The 16,802-nt window shown below is 40.7% G+C and overlaps 1 protein-coding gene across 13 annotated transcripts in view; it reads left to right on the top strand.

Annotated features, from left to right (window-relative positions):
• The window catches only part of LOC125631202 (sodium channel protein type 5 subunit alpha-like), a 328,900-nt gene that overhangs the window by 139,513 nt on the left and 172,585 nt on the right, over positions 1-16,802 (top strand). For 12 of the 13 annotated variants that reach the window (XM_075126008.1, XM_075126015.1, XM_075126014.1 and 9 more), the window contains one exon: positions 2,311-2,712. The exons of the other annotated variant lie outside the window; for it this stretch is intronic. In XM_075126008.1, the coding sequence (XP_074982109.1) occupies positions 2,311-2,712 (402 nt within the window). The remainder of the gene's footprint in view (positions 1-2,310; positions 2,713-16,802) is intronic. 13 annotated transcript variants of the gene reach the window in all.

The following is a 16,802-nucleotide window of genomic DNA, read 5'->3' as shown; positions in this document are numbered from 1 at the left end:
AAAACAAAACAAAAAACAAACCCTTTAATAGTAAACAAGGATCAAACACTGAGCATCGTGACTAGCTTGCAGAAATTCTATATATTATAATTGTGGAGAGAAACTTATCTACTCAAATTTCAAAGTCATCTTTTTAAATGCCCACTGAAGCATTTTTGTCACTTTTGTTATTGTTTGTTTTTTAAAACATTTAAAAATATCCCCAGTCTCATTTATTTTCATGATAACATGTTTATTGTAAATTGGTTATGGCATAACCCAACAAAAGCCATGTCTAGTTATGGCAACCATTTCCCTATTAATGGGCTAGTGCCTTTTTTGCTTTTTAATGATGTACAGTGGACACTTGAAAAGTTTTCTTTGCTTTTTAATCTTTTGCCAATCACCTTTCAGTACAAGTTTTCTGGAATTGTTTTCACTTTATACTGTAGGGGAAAAAACTTTAACAATAGGCTTACCCATATTCTTTATTTTGTTAATATGATTGATATGTGTGAATGTGAATCTGCTGATATTGGAGATACTGATGACAGTTTCAGATATTAACATTTGTCTGTGCTTAATAGGGGGCAAAGTTTAAAGCAGTTTATTTGTTGTTTTTGAATAGCCATGTAATGGGCTAAGTCTTTCAATACTTTATTGTCAGTAAATTTAGGGACATTTGGCAACCATAAAAAGTGCATAGAAAATGTGAAAGTGATGTAAGTAGATGTGACAAATGAATGACTCCCCAACTCACAACATTTATACATGACACATTAGGGTTTTTTATCCTGAGAGGTTTTCTTGATATTGTTTAATTAGTTGAGTGGGTTGCATTACTAATTATACCATTGTTAATGCTAGAATTGCTGTTTTGATTCATTCTGAGTGGGTTTCAAGATACCAAATACCAGAATGAACCGGAGCTGCATACTTGTCAATATGTTTCTTAGGTTATATTTCTTGTTTCATTTTTCACCCCTGGATGTCATATGTATGAGGAACATGGAAGTAACATTTCAAGGCTTATAGTAAATCATCTTTGTAAGGCTGTGTGTGGCATGGTTTGAGGGAATAAGTCTGAATCATCATCATTCAAATGAAATCTGAGTTGCTGTAAGCACACTGCCATCGAGAATCAGTTTCAATGACTGTATTGTGGAAACCCAGATATGGATTTTTGACCATTTAGTAAATGGTCTCAGTCAAAATGAGGGGTCTTTCTATACAGTGGGCCTGAATTTTTATAATTCTTACTTACACCAGTGTAAATCAGGAATAATTCCACTGGAGTCAATGGTGTATATCTTGTGTGAGATCAGAATCAGGCCCAGAAAGTTTGACTGAGATGGTAGATACTGAAAAATTTTGATCCCTATTAATAAAGATTTGGACCATGAAAAAAGTTCAGATGGAAGTAATAAGTACACAGGCCACAAAGGTTAAAAAAAACAACCTATATTTCCCCACCAAATATTCTCTCTTAATTCATTCTCACTTTACAGATAGGAGAGAAGAGGGACAGGCTCTAAGTTTGTGTGCATTTCCAAACACTATTTTCAGTAAGGCAGTGTTCCTTTTTAGGGTTTTTTTTTAAAGGTTGTTCAATGTTGGGCTTAATCACTGCTGATGATTTCTCAGGTTTGTAGTCTCTCTTTAGCTGATTCAGTGTATCATCAAAAGAGCCACTGTTTAAGTACATGGGTTATTGCCTTGTAGTTAGATGATCTGCCCCTTGAAAGAGACAGCGATACACTTACATTGGGATAACTATTCCAGAATCCACCATGTCTTCTCTTCACACTCTGCTTCTTTTTCTCTTTTTCATCCTCCTCTTCTTCTCATTCTCCCTACGATTCATTTCTTCCCATGTTTCTTTATCTCTTGCTCTCTCACTTCAAAGTTTGTTCCTTAGCCACCTGTGAAGATGTATTGTGATACCTTCAGCTGGGGCTGGATTCACCAATCCACACCACTCTTATACTTCTCATCTCCCTCCCCCATGTCCTTTCACTCTAATCACATGGAGGGGGAGCAGGAGCAAAGACAGTGTTATGCTACTAAGTGAACACAGCCTTGGCCCTTTACATTTCAGTACATCTTTAACAGCCAGGTATTAAACAAATACCTCATGGCTAGGAATGGTTATTAAATCTCAAAACTATATTGAGATTAATACATCTAAAGTAAATCCTTATCTGAGGCACTTTAAAATGGGACTTACTGATCTCCTGCAGTAGATGGAGGAACTCAAAACCTTCATCACTCCCAAAAATGTGTTGCAAAATGTTACTTCTTTTCCCCTTTTTCCTTTCTGGGGGCTTCCAGACTCTCCTTGACATTAGCTATGGTCCAAATGCAAACTCAGTGAAGCGCAGAGCCAGCCATGGAAGTATATTCAGTTTCCGATTCCGTGGCAGAGACATTGGATCCGAAACAGATTTTGCCGACGATGAGATCAGCACTGCCGGGGAAAATGAAAGCCAGCGTGGCTCACTCTTAATTCCAAGGACTGGGAGACGTTCAAGCATGCAAAGTCAAGCAAGCCATAGCTCTCACCCTGCTACTCCAAACTACATGCAGAATGGCAAGAGGAACATCTCAGTGGATTGCAATGGTGTGGTTTCCTTGATAGGAGGGGGCACTGGGGCACACAACCCAGACGCAACGTCTCCTTCAGGGTTACTTCTGCCCCCAGTTATTATGGAAAACCCTGGGACAGGTGACGTGGTGAGTACAGTATGGTTTTTGTATGGTTTACATTCTTGTTTCTTTTACCAATGTTATTGACATTTGCTATGATATCTGTAAACAACCTCAAACAATCACCAACCTGCCCCCTCCCCCCGCCCCACATATAAACTATGTGAAAACCATGGGCCAAATCCCACATTGATTTGCACCCTGTGCAGCCTCAGAGAAGACCATGCCCAGTGGATGGAATTTACTCAGGGCATTCTGTGTGGAGGCTAATATTTGTATTTTGGTTTTGATCTGGATTTTTTTGCTCAAAAATGTGGATATTAATGAAAAACGAAATCTCCCCATCCCATTCTTCATGTGATAGGTGTCTGATGGGTTCCTTCTGCCATTTCCACCTCAGGCATTGTCTGGTGGCCAAAACCAGTATTTTAAAAATACTCCTATGTGTATTCCATTCCATCCAGTGATTTCCACACACACATACGTCCCTCTACTCCTATAGGTTCCTACCTTAATACATCTAGCCATTGGCTACTCTATAACTGTTTGGGGGAGAGAATTGCTTATAGATCCCAGGTAGCTCCCAGGGAGACTTTAGCATCCAGTTTAAATAAATCTCAAATTAGAACAGCAGATGATTAACTGGGTTTTGACTGTGTCTTTGTCACAGAGCACTGAGGTGGAGCAACATAATAAAAATAATTGGCTTTCCTCTCGAAAGAGCCACATTATTTAAAAAAATAAAAATAACAAGGATAGTGCTTTTAGGGCCTCATTGTGCAGCATAACTTGGCAAAACATCAGTTGCCATTGATAAATGCCAAGTATAAGAGGCAGGTGCAGTGTGGACAAGCTGACCTGCATAACCTTGTCAATGCCCAGGTCCACTCTGGATTTATTGTCAGATTATCAGCAAGTGAGATGTGTGGGTAGCTTTTTCCCTGGAGCTGTGCAGCTTCTTCCATTTCCAGCTTTGGACTTGAGATGATCCTGCACCCATCTAGAGACTCCCTGATCTGCCCCCACCCAACTTGGAGAGATCCCCATAATGAGATCCCCGTAGGACTTCTAATACTTCCCCTCCAACCCCCCCATGACATTCCATACTTTGCAGCATGTCCTCTCAGCACCCCAGTACATTCCTGCACCACCTCTTTTATAGAAGCCATATGTGCTTCTGCTTCACTAATACAGACATTTTGCAAAACTGCCAGTGGGTTTGCACTCTCTTCAACGTGCCATTCCATTGCTCCCTTTCTGGAGACTTCCTGAAATGCATTTTGCTTCCCTGGATTGAGTTTGTGACAGGCCCTTACACGAGTTTGCAGGGGGATTGGGATTGCACAAGGACCTTCTCCTCTTGCACGGCCTGCACAAGGGGCTACAACCATGGCAGTCTCTGCACAGCCCTGTGGGTGCCCTTCAGAGAGGATGGCCAGGGACAGGGAGGAGCCCGACCCTGAGCTCCACCATCTGCCCTCTGTGCTGGGCTGAGGAGCAGATCAGCTGCACCGGTGGAGCAGGCTACACCATCTTAAGTGATGCTGTACCCTGCGCAGTCTTGCAGATAGAGCCACTCATTGTAAACTTGAAGACGATTAGTTTGTAGTACGATTAACAGCAGTAGTTGTGTTCTATTTTCTGTTCCTGACATTAAAGAGAAGGATATTCCCACAAATATTTGCACCTCATTTTATGTAACTATTTTGCTCCATCAACCTATTTTTCAAAACATGGAAGAAGACCAGTTCTGAAAGTTGTTGCTAGGTGGGTCATAATCTGGGATCCTAGAAATCCACTTGCCATGAAAAAACTTGGAATTTGCATTTTTACCGAGAATCTTTAGTTTTTACATTTTGTGAAAAAATAAAAACATATATTAACTAAATTTTACTGAAGTCAGGGTGACCGTATTTCCCAAAGTGAAAATGGGACACTGTGTGGAACTGGCCTGAGCCACCTAAGAGTGGGGCTGACTGCCTGAGCCCAAGTGCCTGGCATTGCTGCTCACCTTTCTTCTGCACCCCCCTCGGGGGGGGTCCCCACTTTTTTTAGCAAAGCTGGGCGTTTGTCCCATTTGCTCTTGCTATCTGAAGATCATCTGTTAGCAAGAGCAAATGGGACAAATACCCAGTTTTGCCAAAAAAATCAGGATGTCCGGGACAGGGCTTAAAAAGAGGACTGCCCCAGCCAAAACAGGACATGTGGTCACCCTACTTCAACTGATACCCATATATATATACATATTGTGGCTAGGGAAACTAAAGTTCCATGTTTCATTTTAATCGTGGGACAATGTGGATTTTTATGGGGGCGGGGGGTTTATCGGAGAATTTTGGCTTTTCTAATATGGAAAACTAGGATTCCTGATCATAATATGTTACTGACCCTGCTAAGAGCATGACAGAAGCATGGCTGTGTAGTAGCTAGAGTAGGGACCAAGCCACAAAATTCAGATGTGGATCTTAAACTCTTTGCACTCTGAGGATATTTAGATTTGGATTTTTTGTTTTGGCCCTTTAAGAACTAGAGCCATCCACAAAATGTGGTTCATGATCTGGGTTTGGGAGTAATGAACCATATCTGGTTATACCGTACAGTATATAGTATAACTGCAGAGACGTTTATTTAATTAATTATAATGCATCATCTGAAGGAAAGGGGGGAAATGAATATAGTTCCCAATAATAAATAAAAGACAAAACTAAAGCCATTAAAATAAATTGCATAATTAATCATACAGATAATTGGATTCTGAGATAATGCAGTATGCCCATTGTAATTTTTAATTCATTTCTATTTATTTGAAGTTTATTAAGGTTGATCCAATATAACAAACTTTACAGTTTACTTTGATTCAGTTTAACTTTCTATGAAACATGCCACAAGTGGAACATCTGTGAAGTACAAGGTTTATGAAGGATCATTTACTTGTGTGTTTATGAAAATAGTCTGAACCAAATCAGAAAAATGTTGATAGTTTAGTGGTTTTCCCTCTTTCGTCTGTTTGTGCCAATCCTGCAAGGTGCTGAGCACCTCCCCATTCCTGCGGTCAAAACTTCACAGGGGACATTTAGTGCTTTGCAGAACTGGGTTCTTAGGGAAATTTTGAATTCTGCTAGCATTGCTCTTTATGTGCCAGCTTCTTTTAAAAACATATGTGCAAAATTAACTGGGCTAGATAGTGGGAGGGAGTGCTGCTGGCACTTCTGTGGTTGTCTAGGAAATAACACCATGGCGCTATAGCAACAGATGTTCATTTAGTGATGCAATGTGAAGGATGTTGTGTCTTCTGTGAAACAGGTTTAATATCTAATCTATCCAGAAAATGTGAGCTGGAGTTAAAAGCTAATTGGCAGCAAGCCCAGTGCCTTACAGCTTCATTATTTAAGAGAACTGTAAGAACTGTGCACAAATTAACTAAACTGTGGAGGAAATGCAGAACAACTGATAAATTGAACACTACAGTGTATTTTGAGATAAAATGGCTCTCCTCTTGGTTTAATGTTTGTATTTTTTCAGTTTTCTTTCAAACATTTCTGAAATGAATTATGTTGCTCAAGAATGAAGTTATCTGTTTGTTAAAAAAAAAAATCAGATACAGCAGTAGTGAACTTGCGAGTTTCTCCATGTTACTAACGTGTCTTAACTCCTGACTTGAAGGGTCCGTTGCTTGAAGTGCGAGGGTAGTTCAACTGATGTTAATGCATTCCCTGAAATGAGGGACCCAATGCAACAATGAATTTTGAGGAGTTCACATCTTACAACTTTCATCCTCTATAATTTTGCAGAGATGTTTATTTATTTATTTAATTATTTAGACATTTCTGTGGTGGTCACCACATTAAAAAGATTTGAGTATCTACATTTTTGAGTGCCCAAACTCAGACACAACAGGCCCTGATTTCAGATTTCAGGTGCTCAGCACCTTATGAAAAGTGTGCCCAGTTAAAGTTTCTGAAATTGATCACTCAGAAATGGAGGCATGCAAAACCACTAATCACTTGTGAAACTATTTGTTTGTCTATAGGTTTGGCTGGAGTAACTTTCATCCTGCAGATTTTATGTCAGGTACAGTAGTTCAGATCCTGATGAACAACTTGGCGGCTTTGTGCTATTCAGCTGCCAACCAAGGGCCAAGCCAAGATCCTGCCCATTTTTGGGAGTGGGAAACATATGTTCCTTTCTATTTTTCATTTGATAGAGTAGCAAACTCTGCAGCAGATAATCTGAGTGTCCAGGCTTGTGTCCAGCATGAGTGGTCTGCGAAACCGTGGTCTGTAGACATTCTGCTACAGAGATGGGATATTACTTAGATGAGTGCATACGCTACAGAAGTCAGTTCCAAAAGTTGTATGTTCTGCACCAGGGGGTAGGGGAGGGACTAGTTGTTAGGCATGGACAACTGTGATGCTGCATCAATGGGGAACCAAGTTTCTTTGTTTTTCCTCTCCTCTCTCTAATTCTCAAATACAACTACCAAAACAGTACAGAGATCACATAATCTGAGTGGCCCATGTTTGGGACCATTAGTCCTGTCTGTTGAGAGAGTCTCCATAGTCAGCAAACGAGATGTTCACTCATAGTGTTCTAACTGCCTGTATTTATCTACGTCTGTACTGGTGGCACTGTGCTTGCTCACAAGCTGCTCTGTCTGTTTGATTAAGCCACCATGCACTTAGATGTACAGCCTAAGGCCTGCTCTACACTAGAAAATTAAGTCAACTTAACTGCGTCGCTAAGGGGTGTGAAAAACCCACACCCCTGAGTAGTGGTTAAGCCAACCAAACTCCCAGTGCAGACAGCACTAGGTCAACAGAAGAATTTTTCCATCGATCTAGCTACAGTCTCTGGGGGAGGTCGATTATCTATGCTGATGGGAGAATCCCTCCCGTCGCCATAGGTAGTGTCTACACTGACACACTGTAGTGTTTTAAGTGTTGACATACCCTAAGTAACACGAAGGGCAGCTTCTCTCTGCAAGGAACAGAGAATTGTGAAAGCAATTGCTTCTTTGCCACATGTCTCTTCATGCTTCACCACACCTGTTAATACTTACATGCCACATAAAAACACGTGAAAAACTGAAGAAAAGAAGACAAAATTCTCAGGCACTTGTATTTGCCAAAACAACAGCTTATTTTTCAGCTTGCAATCTAGAAAATGCGTTGAGATCACATGGGGAACAAAATAATGTAATCTGCATGCACCCTGAGTAAAGTTAGCCCCATATCAGACAATGGCAGCTCAGTTACAAAGGAGGAATGGACATAGAATTCCAGACATGGTTTGTGAGCTCACTCCAAGTTAAGTCCAAGTTAAGTCTGAGTAATGAGCTCTCTGGGAAACTTCCATTATGTTTGATACAACAGCATGTTAAGTGGGGCTTGATCCTGTTATCGCACCCATTGTATTTACATAGTGTAACTCTATTGACTTCACTGGAGTTACCCTTGATGTACACCAAAGTAAGTAAGAGAGAAATTAGGCTCTTGTAGGCTCTTCTGACGGTTATGTCCTTTCCCCTCTCCTCAGGCATGCTGAGCACTGTTCTGGGATGCCTAGGGTACTGGTCCTTCGTCTTTAATAGAAAAGGCTTATGAATTAAACAAGCAAATTGATGCCATGCTGCCAACTTAAGCCTCAGTGCATTTGCACCACAGTTATTTGTACTAAGGTGTCCAATTGCTTTGTTGTGCCTTGGTAAGAATTTTCTTCATTATTTAAAAGGTTAGAATAACATCTTGCACACAACAGGTTGATCAGTTTGAACGGAATTATATTAAAGGGCTGTAGCAATGCTCTTTTCTGTAGTTTGACACATCAGATCCAGTGAGGACCCCTAAAGCAAATAACAAGAGGTTTCTGCTTGCGGTATAGAGTTTCATTAGGGTTAAGTTATAAACAGAATTCCATCCTTTCTTGCCTTGTGAAGCCAGCTGGAGCCCTTTCACTAACACTGTGGGGAAATCTCAGGGGTTTTGGTATTGTTTGTTCAGTCAAACAATTGTTTTTGGAGGTTAGAATAGGCAGGGAGATGGAGCTGGGTATAAATCTCTGGGGTCATTGTTATTTATAGCTTCTTAGTAGTTAGGTGTACATTGACGGTCAGCTCCAGTGTTGTTAGAGAGTCAGCCACAACAGCAATCCACATCTGGGACATGAGAATAACAAAGTCACTGATTAAATTGATTTTGAACATAGAGAGACAAAGCCAGTGGTAAAAGTACTTGAGCTGCAGCAGTGGAAAGGAGAGACTAAACAGCACCAGAACTAGGCTCGCAGAGACTAATTTCAAATGGAGCTCCATGTTTTCTGTTTGAACTGTCAGACTGGCACTTTCTTTTAGGGTTTGATCTAAAGCCTGTCAATAGGAGTCTTCCCTTTGATTTCAGGAGGCAGTGGATCTAGTCCTTAATGTGCCTCATTGCCAGTATGAGCATCCAAAGGATGCATTTAGATGTCTTATTAAGTTGTGTCAAGGTTCCTTCCCTACTCTGAACTCTAGGGTACAGATGTGGGGACCTGCATGAAAGACCCACTAAGCTTATTCTTACCAGCTTAGGTTAAAAGCTGCCACCACCAAAGTGTTACGCAAAGAACAGGGGAAGTGCCCACTTGGAAACATCTCCCCCCCAAAATATCCCCCCAAGCACTACACCCCCTTTCCTGGGGAAGGCTTGATAAAAATCCTCACCAATTTGCATAGGTGAACACAGACCCAAACCCTTGGATCTTAAGAACAATGAAAAGCAATCAGGTTCTTAAAAGAAGAATTTTAATTAAAGAAAAAGTAAAAGAATCACCTCTGTAAAATCAGGTAAATACCTTACAGGGTATTCAGATTCAAAACATAGAGAATCCCTCTAGGCAAAACCTTAAGTTACAAAAAGACACAAAAACAGGAATATACATTCCATTCAGCATAACTTATTTTATCAGCCATTTAAACAAAACAGAATCTAACACATATCTAACTAGATTGCTTACTAACTCTTTACAGGAGTTCTGACTGCATTCCTTCTCTGGTCCCGGCAAAAACATCACAGACAGAGAGAACCCTTCCCCCCCACTCCAGCTTTGAAAGTATCTTGTCTCCTCATTGGTCATTTTGGTCAGGTGCCAGCAAGGTTATCTTAGCTTCTTAACCCTTTACAGGTGAAAGGGTTTTTCCTCTGGCCAGGAGGGATTTAAAGGTGTTCACCCTTCCCTTTATATTTATGACAAGGTGTCTGTTCAAACATGCCAGTTCCTGAGCCTCCTATTGGTCAGATTTTTCCCCCCTCTAAAATAACAGAAAAGACAGAAGTTGCTCACTTGACTTCAGTGGGAGCTGCTGGGCACTCAGCGCTTTTAAAAATGAGGCCATGTTTTTAGGTGCCTAAATAAGGATTTAGGAGCTTAACTTTAGGCATCCATTTTTAAAATACTTGGCCTTTGTTTTCACTAATACTAAAACCATTTGCTGACCAAACCAGCTTTTTATTGTTGACCACCATATAGAAGCAAGGAGATCATTTTTCTCCTAGCTTTACCCAAGACTGGTGAAAAGGCAAAATGTCTGTGCTTTCCCTATACCAAGAAAAAGTGCTTGTTGACAAAGGAAGCAATTCAAAAATCACCACTCAGATGTAATATAGACAAGAACTAGCTAAAACGCTAAAATAATACTCTCTTAGTCCCTTGATTGCTACCACTGCACGTGCAGAGCTTTACATTGTTGCTAATTTCAGTTTATTTGCAAACTTTGCTTAGGCAAATCCTGAATGAGCATATACCTGCAACTAATTATTCAAATATGAGATAAACATTGCAAGCTGCTTTAGCATACGATGCTGCTTCTCCTTTTATAATGGCATTTCCATAAAATTAAAGCCCTTCATTTCATGGTTGTGTGCTATGATTGTCTCCTTCAATCTTGTTAAATATTTGTACTGTCACTTTATTGGGTCCATTGTTTATACTCTGGCCTGTCCACCCCTTTTTCATGCTTGAAAAGGCTTTTACGCTACATGGAAAATTAAAGCTGAACCAGCTCCAAATGCAGCCTTTAAAATGCTGCCATAAAGGAGCCTATCTTCATATAGCATCACTGGCATACTTCAGAATTGTGGTTATTCAGAACAAAATACTGTTGCAGTGTTGGTTTCAGAATAGCAGCCGTGTTAGTCTGTATTCGCAAAAAGAGAAGGAGTACTTTTGGCACCTTAGAGACTAACAAATTTATTTGAGCGTAAGCTTTCATGAGCTACAGCTCACTTCATCGGATGCAGTGTTATATATCCTCATTTATATGTAAATTACAAAATATATATATGTATATTTGTCCTTATGGAATTAAGCTAATACAAGTGAGAAACATTTCCAATGAACAAAATAACAGCACAGAAATAGTTTTGTCCTGCTGGAGGTGTCTTTTTTTAAACTGATGTGGTTTTATGGCTGGTCTTTAAAATGATCTCCTGCATTACTTTAAGAACTGTTATTTTTGTTTAATTTCTATTGAAATATAAGTATCGTGAAACATTATGCCTGTGTAATGGAAATATTGTGTATCTTGTCCTAATTGCCTGATTCCTGGATGTTTCTCTATCTCAGAACACCTCAACTGCCAATTCCTCATACCACTGTTAGTTATCTAATATAAAAAGACTATCTAATAAAGAAAGACACATATTTATTCCTTATGAAGGATAACTGTTCATAAATTTCCCTGAGTAACGTTAATCATCTTCAAGAATTTGTATTGATGGAAACTTTCTTTCTTGAGTGATGGTGGAACACGTAACAGATTTCAGGCTATATTGGGACTTGGGCTCTGTACCTATGCAATGGAGTAAGAACATTGCTTAGAATCCTGCATAGTCAACCCAGACCTTGCGTTCTGGTGCTGCATTGCCATGGAATAGGCAGAACTTTGGATCCACCCCTCACTCACTGGTCAGTGCAGCTGAGCAAGTGGGGGGGGGGGGCGGGAAGTGGGGGTTGTCATTTGTTCCGGGTGTAGGTCAGCAGCAAATTACACTCCCTTGCCCCAACTTAACTATGAGGAAGCAAGGGAAGAACTGTAACTTAGATATATCTCCTTCAAAAAATATTCACCCTTACTCACACTAGATAGTAACTTACTCTGCAAACAGTCCTTTTAATATCAACATGACTATTTGCAGAATAAGGCAGTATGTAACATTGTCTCAGAATTGGGCACACTGTGGTTTTTGAGAGGAAAATAGAGAAATTTGAAAATCCAGTAGGATTAGAAATATTCAGGTACTATAAATAATAAACAAGAAGGGAGTTCTGGACACAGTATTCTTTTATGTTGCTAGTCCTATTCAAACTAAACTCTCATAGTGATACATTGTATAATGATAAATGTAACAGGAAGTATGCCCATGAACAATCCTGTTGGAAAAATAATGTGGCGCATATGTTACATTTATTTTTGCAATTTTGGACCTGAAGGAATGTATTCTCTGTGCACCTGGGCGTAAAGAATATGTTTTGCGTAAGGGCTGTTGAGGTGTTTCTTGACACGAGCACTTCTGCTCAAGCCAGCAGAGGTATGGTATTTTTCCATATAATCAAAATGTTTGGACTTTCTGGATGGCACAGTACAAGAAGCACTACTTTTATGTGCTTAAACTGTGTGTCACAGAAAGTAGAAATATGATATCATGATTTTAAAAAAGAGGAAGAGAGAAATAATCCAGAAGAATTTGAAGTGGGAGATTTATTTATGCTTTGTTCTGCAAAGGGAATTAGAAGAGCAATTTCTTCTCTCTTATTCATTTTTATTTGTTTGTGTTTCTTTTTATTTTGATATTTGTTTCCGTAGTTCCTTTGCCAGGTTATTTCTTTTCCTTTTGTAATATTTTCTTTCACTTTTATGTATTTTATTATGTATGCCAAATTGGTGTGAATGGCTATGTAATTTTGTAAATGTTTTCTTTTTTAATAAAATGTTTTTGTTTCTTTGATTTGTTGTGGGGTTTTTGAAGGGGGAAAAAGTAAAGCAAGCTAATATATCTAAAATCTCTCCCTCCTCTCTCTCTGTCTTCCCCTGCTCCGTAAACCGCAGATAGCCTGATGACTTCTTATTTTATTCACATTTACAGGATTTTCTTTAAATAGGTTTTGATTACAATAACTTTTCCTTTATTATGATTTTGACTTTGATTATGATTCAGTCAGTAACCTGATATATGCTGATCAACTTTTTTTTATAAAAGAAATCAATAACTCATATTTTTTAAAAAGCAATTGCTGGTAGCCTGGTTTAGCCAATGGTTGAAGTGATGCTTTAAAATTCCTTATAGTAGTCTTCTCTGGTCTGCCAATGGTTGATATTTCTAGCCACAGAACTTTGACGTTCTATATGGTCAGTATTATGATTATTATTTTATGTGTAGTGGGACCTAATGGTCCCACCCCCACTGTGCTGGGCTTTGTACAAACATGTAACAAAAAGGCAGTCTCTACTCTGAGGAGTACACAACATGGATGCAGTTCTGGTCACCTCATCTAAAAAAAAATAAGAATAGGAAAAGATGTTGAGAAGGGCAATGAAAAGGATTGGGGTATGGAACAGCTTCGATAAGAGGAGAGATTAAAAAGGTCGGGATGGCTCAACTTAGAAAAGAGATGATGAAGGAGTGGGATATGATAGAGGTTTATAAAGTCATGACTGATGTGGAGAAATTTATTAAGAAAGTGTTATTTACCTCTTCACATAACACTAGGGATCACCTGATGAAATGAATAGGCAGAAGGTTTCAAATAGACAAAAGGAAGTACTTCTTCAGTCAATGCACAGTCAACCTGTGGAATTTATTACCGGGGGATGTTGTAAAGGCCAAAATTATAATGGGGTCCAAAAAAGAATTAGATAAGCTCATGGAGGATATATCCATCAATGGCTATTAGATAAGTTCATGGAGGATAGGTCCACCCATGGCTATTAGCAAGATGGTCAGGGATGCAACCCCATGACCCTAAACCTCCAAATGCCAAAAGTTGGGACGGGATGATGATCCCTCAAAATTGCCCTGTTCTGTTCATTCCCTCTGAAGCACCTAGCACTGGCTACTGTCAAGAGGCAGGATACTGGGCTAGATGGATCATTGATCTCACCTAGTATGGCTGTTCTTATGCTCTGAAGAGCTCACAGTCCAGATCAGAAGACCAGTTTTTTTCCAAAATGTTACCACTGTCAATGAATTACCTTTCTTGTCCAACCCCGTCTTTGGTGGAGAAGTCACCTCTAAGGGCGGTCCTGGTGTACCTAGGGCCAGTGGGGGTTCCTGGTAGTGCATGGCTCCAATGCTGCACTGACAGTGAATGTGGCCAGAAATGCCCTGGGAACAGAGACAGTGCAGAACGACAAGGCTTCCAGGTTGATGGTCCAGGCCTCCCACTCATTCCTTGTGGTCACTGGAGATCCAGGAGGTTCCACAGGGCTTGTGGGTGGACCTAGTAGCTCATTCCTCTGCAGGGAAGGACAAAAGCAGCCATCTTTTCTCCCATATAAAGCTTTGTAAGGGAAACCTAGCAGGATCTACTGTCCCTTGCTCCTGTGGGAGCATTGGCATAAGTAAAGGAAACAGGCTTTGTTTCTGTATGAAGTTGTAGTTCATACTAAAAGAATTCTTACTGTTTGCATTCTTTTAAGTGTGAGAGTATTCGGTCTCATCACAGATACCATATGTCAAGGTTCTTTCCCCACTCTGAACTCTAGGGTACAGATGTGGGGACCTGCATGAAAGACCCCCTAAGCTTATTCTTACCAGCTTAGGTTAAAAACTTCCCCAAGGTACAAACTTTGCCTTGTCCTTGAACCGTATGCTGCCACCACCAAGCGTCTTACATAAAGACCAGGGAAAGAGCCCACTTGGAGACATCTTCCCCCAAAATATCCCCCCAAGCCCTACACCCCCTTTCCTGGGGAAGGCTTGATAAGAATCCTCACCAATTTGTACCGGTAAACACAGACCCAAACCCTTGGGTCTTAAGAACAATGAAAAATCAATCAGGTTCTTAGAAGAAGAATTTTAATTAAAGAAAAGGTAAAAGAATCACCTCTGTAAAATCAGGATGGTAAATACCTTACAGGGTAATCAGATTCAAAACATAGAGAATCCCTCTAGGCAAAACCTTAAGTTACAAAAAGACACCAAAACAGGAATATACATTCCATCCAGCACAGCTCATTTTACCAGCCATTAAACAAAAGGAAATCTAACCCATTTCTAGCTAGATTACTTACTAACTAACAGTTGTAAGGCTGCATTCCTGATCTGTTCCCGGCAAAAGCATCACACAGACAGATGAACCCTTTGTCCCCCGTCTTTCCCCCCCCCCCCCGCACTCCCCGCAGATGTGAAAGTATCTTGTCTCCTCATTGGTCATTTTGGTCAGGTGCCAGCAAGGGATTTTCTAGCACTGTATACAGAAAGGTGGTTACCCTTCCTTTATATTTATGACACCATATGTGCATAAGGATATCCTATCCTGTTGCCTGGCTCAGTATTGCCAACCCCAAACCTTCAAAATCATGAGATTGGCTTAAAAAAATCATGATTTTTAAAAAATTATAAATTTGTGGTTCTTTTACTTGCCTTCTGGGTTTTGAGCCTTTAGGTTTGAATGTAGGAATGAAATTAGGAGGGCCAAATCGCACCTGGAGCTGCAGCTAGCGAGAGATGTTAAGAGTAACAAGAAGGGTTTCTTCAGGTATGTTGGCAACAAGAAGAAAGCCAAGGAAAGTGTGGGCCCCTTAATGAATGAGGGAGGCAACCTAGTGACGGAGGATGTGGAAAAAGCTTTAATGTACTCAATGCTTTTTTTGCCTCTGTCTTCACGAACAAGGTCAGTTCCCAGACTCCTGTGCTGGGCATCACAACATGGGGAATAGATGGCCAGCCCTCTGTGGAGAAAGAGGTGGTTAGGGACTATTTAGAAAAACTGGACGTGCACAAGTCCATGGGGCCGGATGAGTTGCATCCGAGAGTGCTAAAGGAACTGGCAGCTGTGATTGCTGAGCCATTGGCCATTATCTTTGAAAACTCGTGGCGAACGGGGGAAGTCCCGGATGACTGGAAAAAGGCTAATGTAGTGCCAATCTTTAAAAAAGGGAAGAAGGAAGATCCTGGGAACTACAGGCCAGTCAGCCTCACTTCAGTCCCCGGAAAAATCATGGAGCAGATCCTCAAAGAATCAATCCTGAAGCACTTACATGAGAGGAAAGTGATCAGGAACAGTCAGCATGGATTCACCAAGGGAAGGTCATGCCTGACTAATCTAATCGCCTTCTATGATGAGATTACTGGTTCTGTGAATGAAGGGAAAGCAGTGGATGTATTGTATCTTGACTTTAGCAAAGCTTTTGACACGGTCTCCCACAGTATTCTTGTCAGCAAGTTAAGGAAGTATGGGCTGGATGAATGCACTATAAGGTGGGTAAAAAGTTGGCTAGATTGTCGGGCTCAACGGGTAGTGATCAATGGCTCCATGTCTAGTTGGCAGCCGGTGTCAAGTGGAGTGCCCCAAGAGTCGGTCCTGGGGCCGGTTTTGTTCAATATCTTCATAAATGATCTGGAGGATGGTGTGGATTGCACTCTCAGCAAATTTGCGGATGATACTAAACTGGGAGGAGTGGTAGATACGCTGGAGGGCAGGGATAGGATACAGAGGGACCTAGACAAATTGGAGGATTGGGCCAAAAGAAATCTGATGAGGTTCAATAAGGATAAGTGCAGGGTCCTGCACTTAGGACGGAAGAACCCACTGCACAGCTACAGACTAGGGACCGAATGGCTAGGCAGCAGTTCTGCGGAAAAGGACCTAGGGGTGACAGTGGACGAGAAGCTGGATATGAGCCAGCAGTGTGCCCTTGTTGCCAAGAAGGCCAATGGCATTTTGGGATGTATAAGTAGGGGCATAGCGAGCAGATCGAGGGATGTGATCGTCCCCCTCTATTCGACATTGGTGAGGCCTCATCTGGAGTACTGTGTCCAGTTTTGGGCCCCACACTACAAGAAGGATGTGGATAAATTGGAGAGAGTCCAGCGAAGGGCAACAAAAATGATTAGGGGTCTGGAACACATGAGTTATGAGGA

Source organism: Caretta caretta, chromosome 2 (genome assembly GCF_965140235.1).
Source record: "Caretta caretta isolate rCarCar2 chromosome 2, rCarCar1.hap1, whole genome shotgun sequence".
NCBI classification, from domain to species: domain Eukaryota; kingdom Metazoa; phylum Chordata; order Testudines; family Cheloniidae; genus Caretta; species Caretta caretta.
Note: the sequence above shows the minus strand (reverse complement) of the source record. Positions and strands in the feature narration are given on the sequence as shown.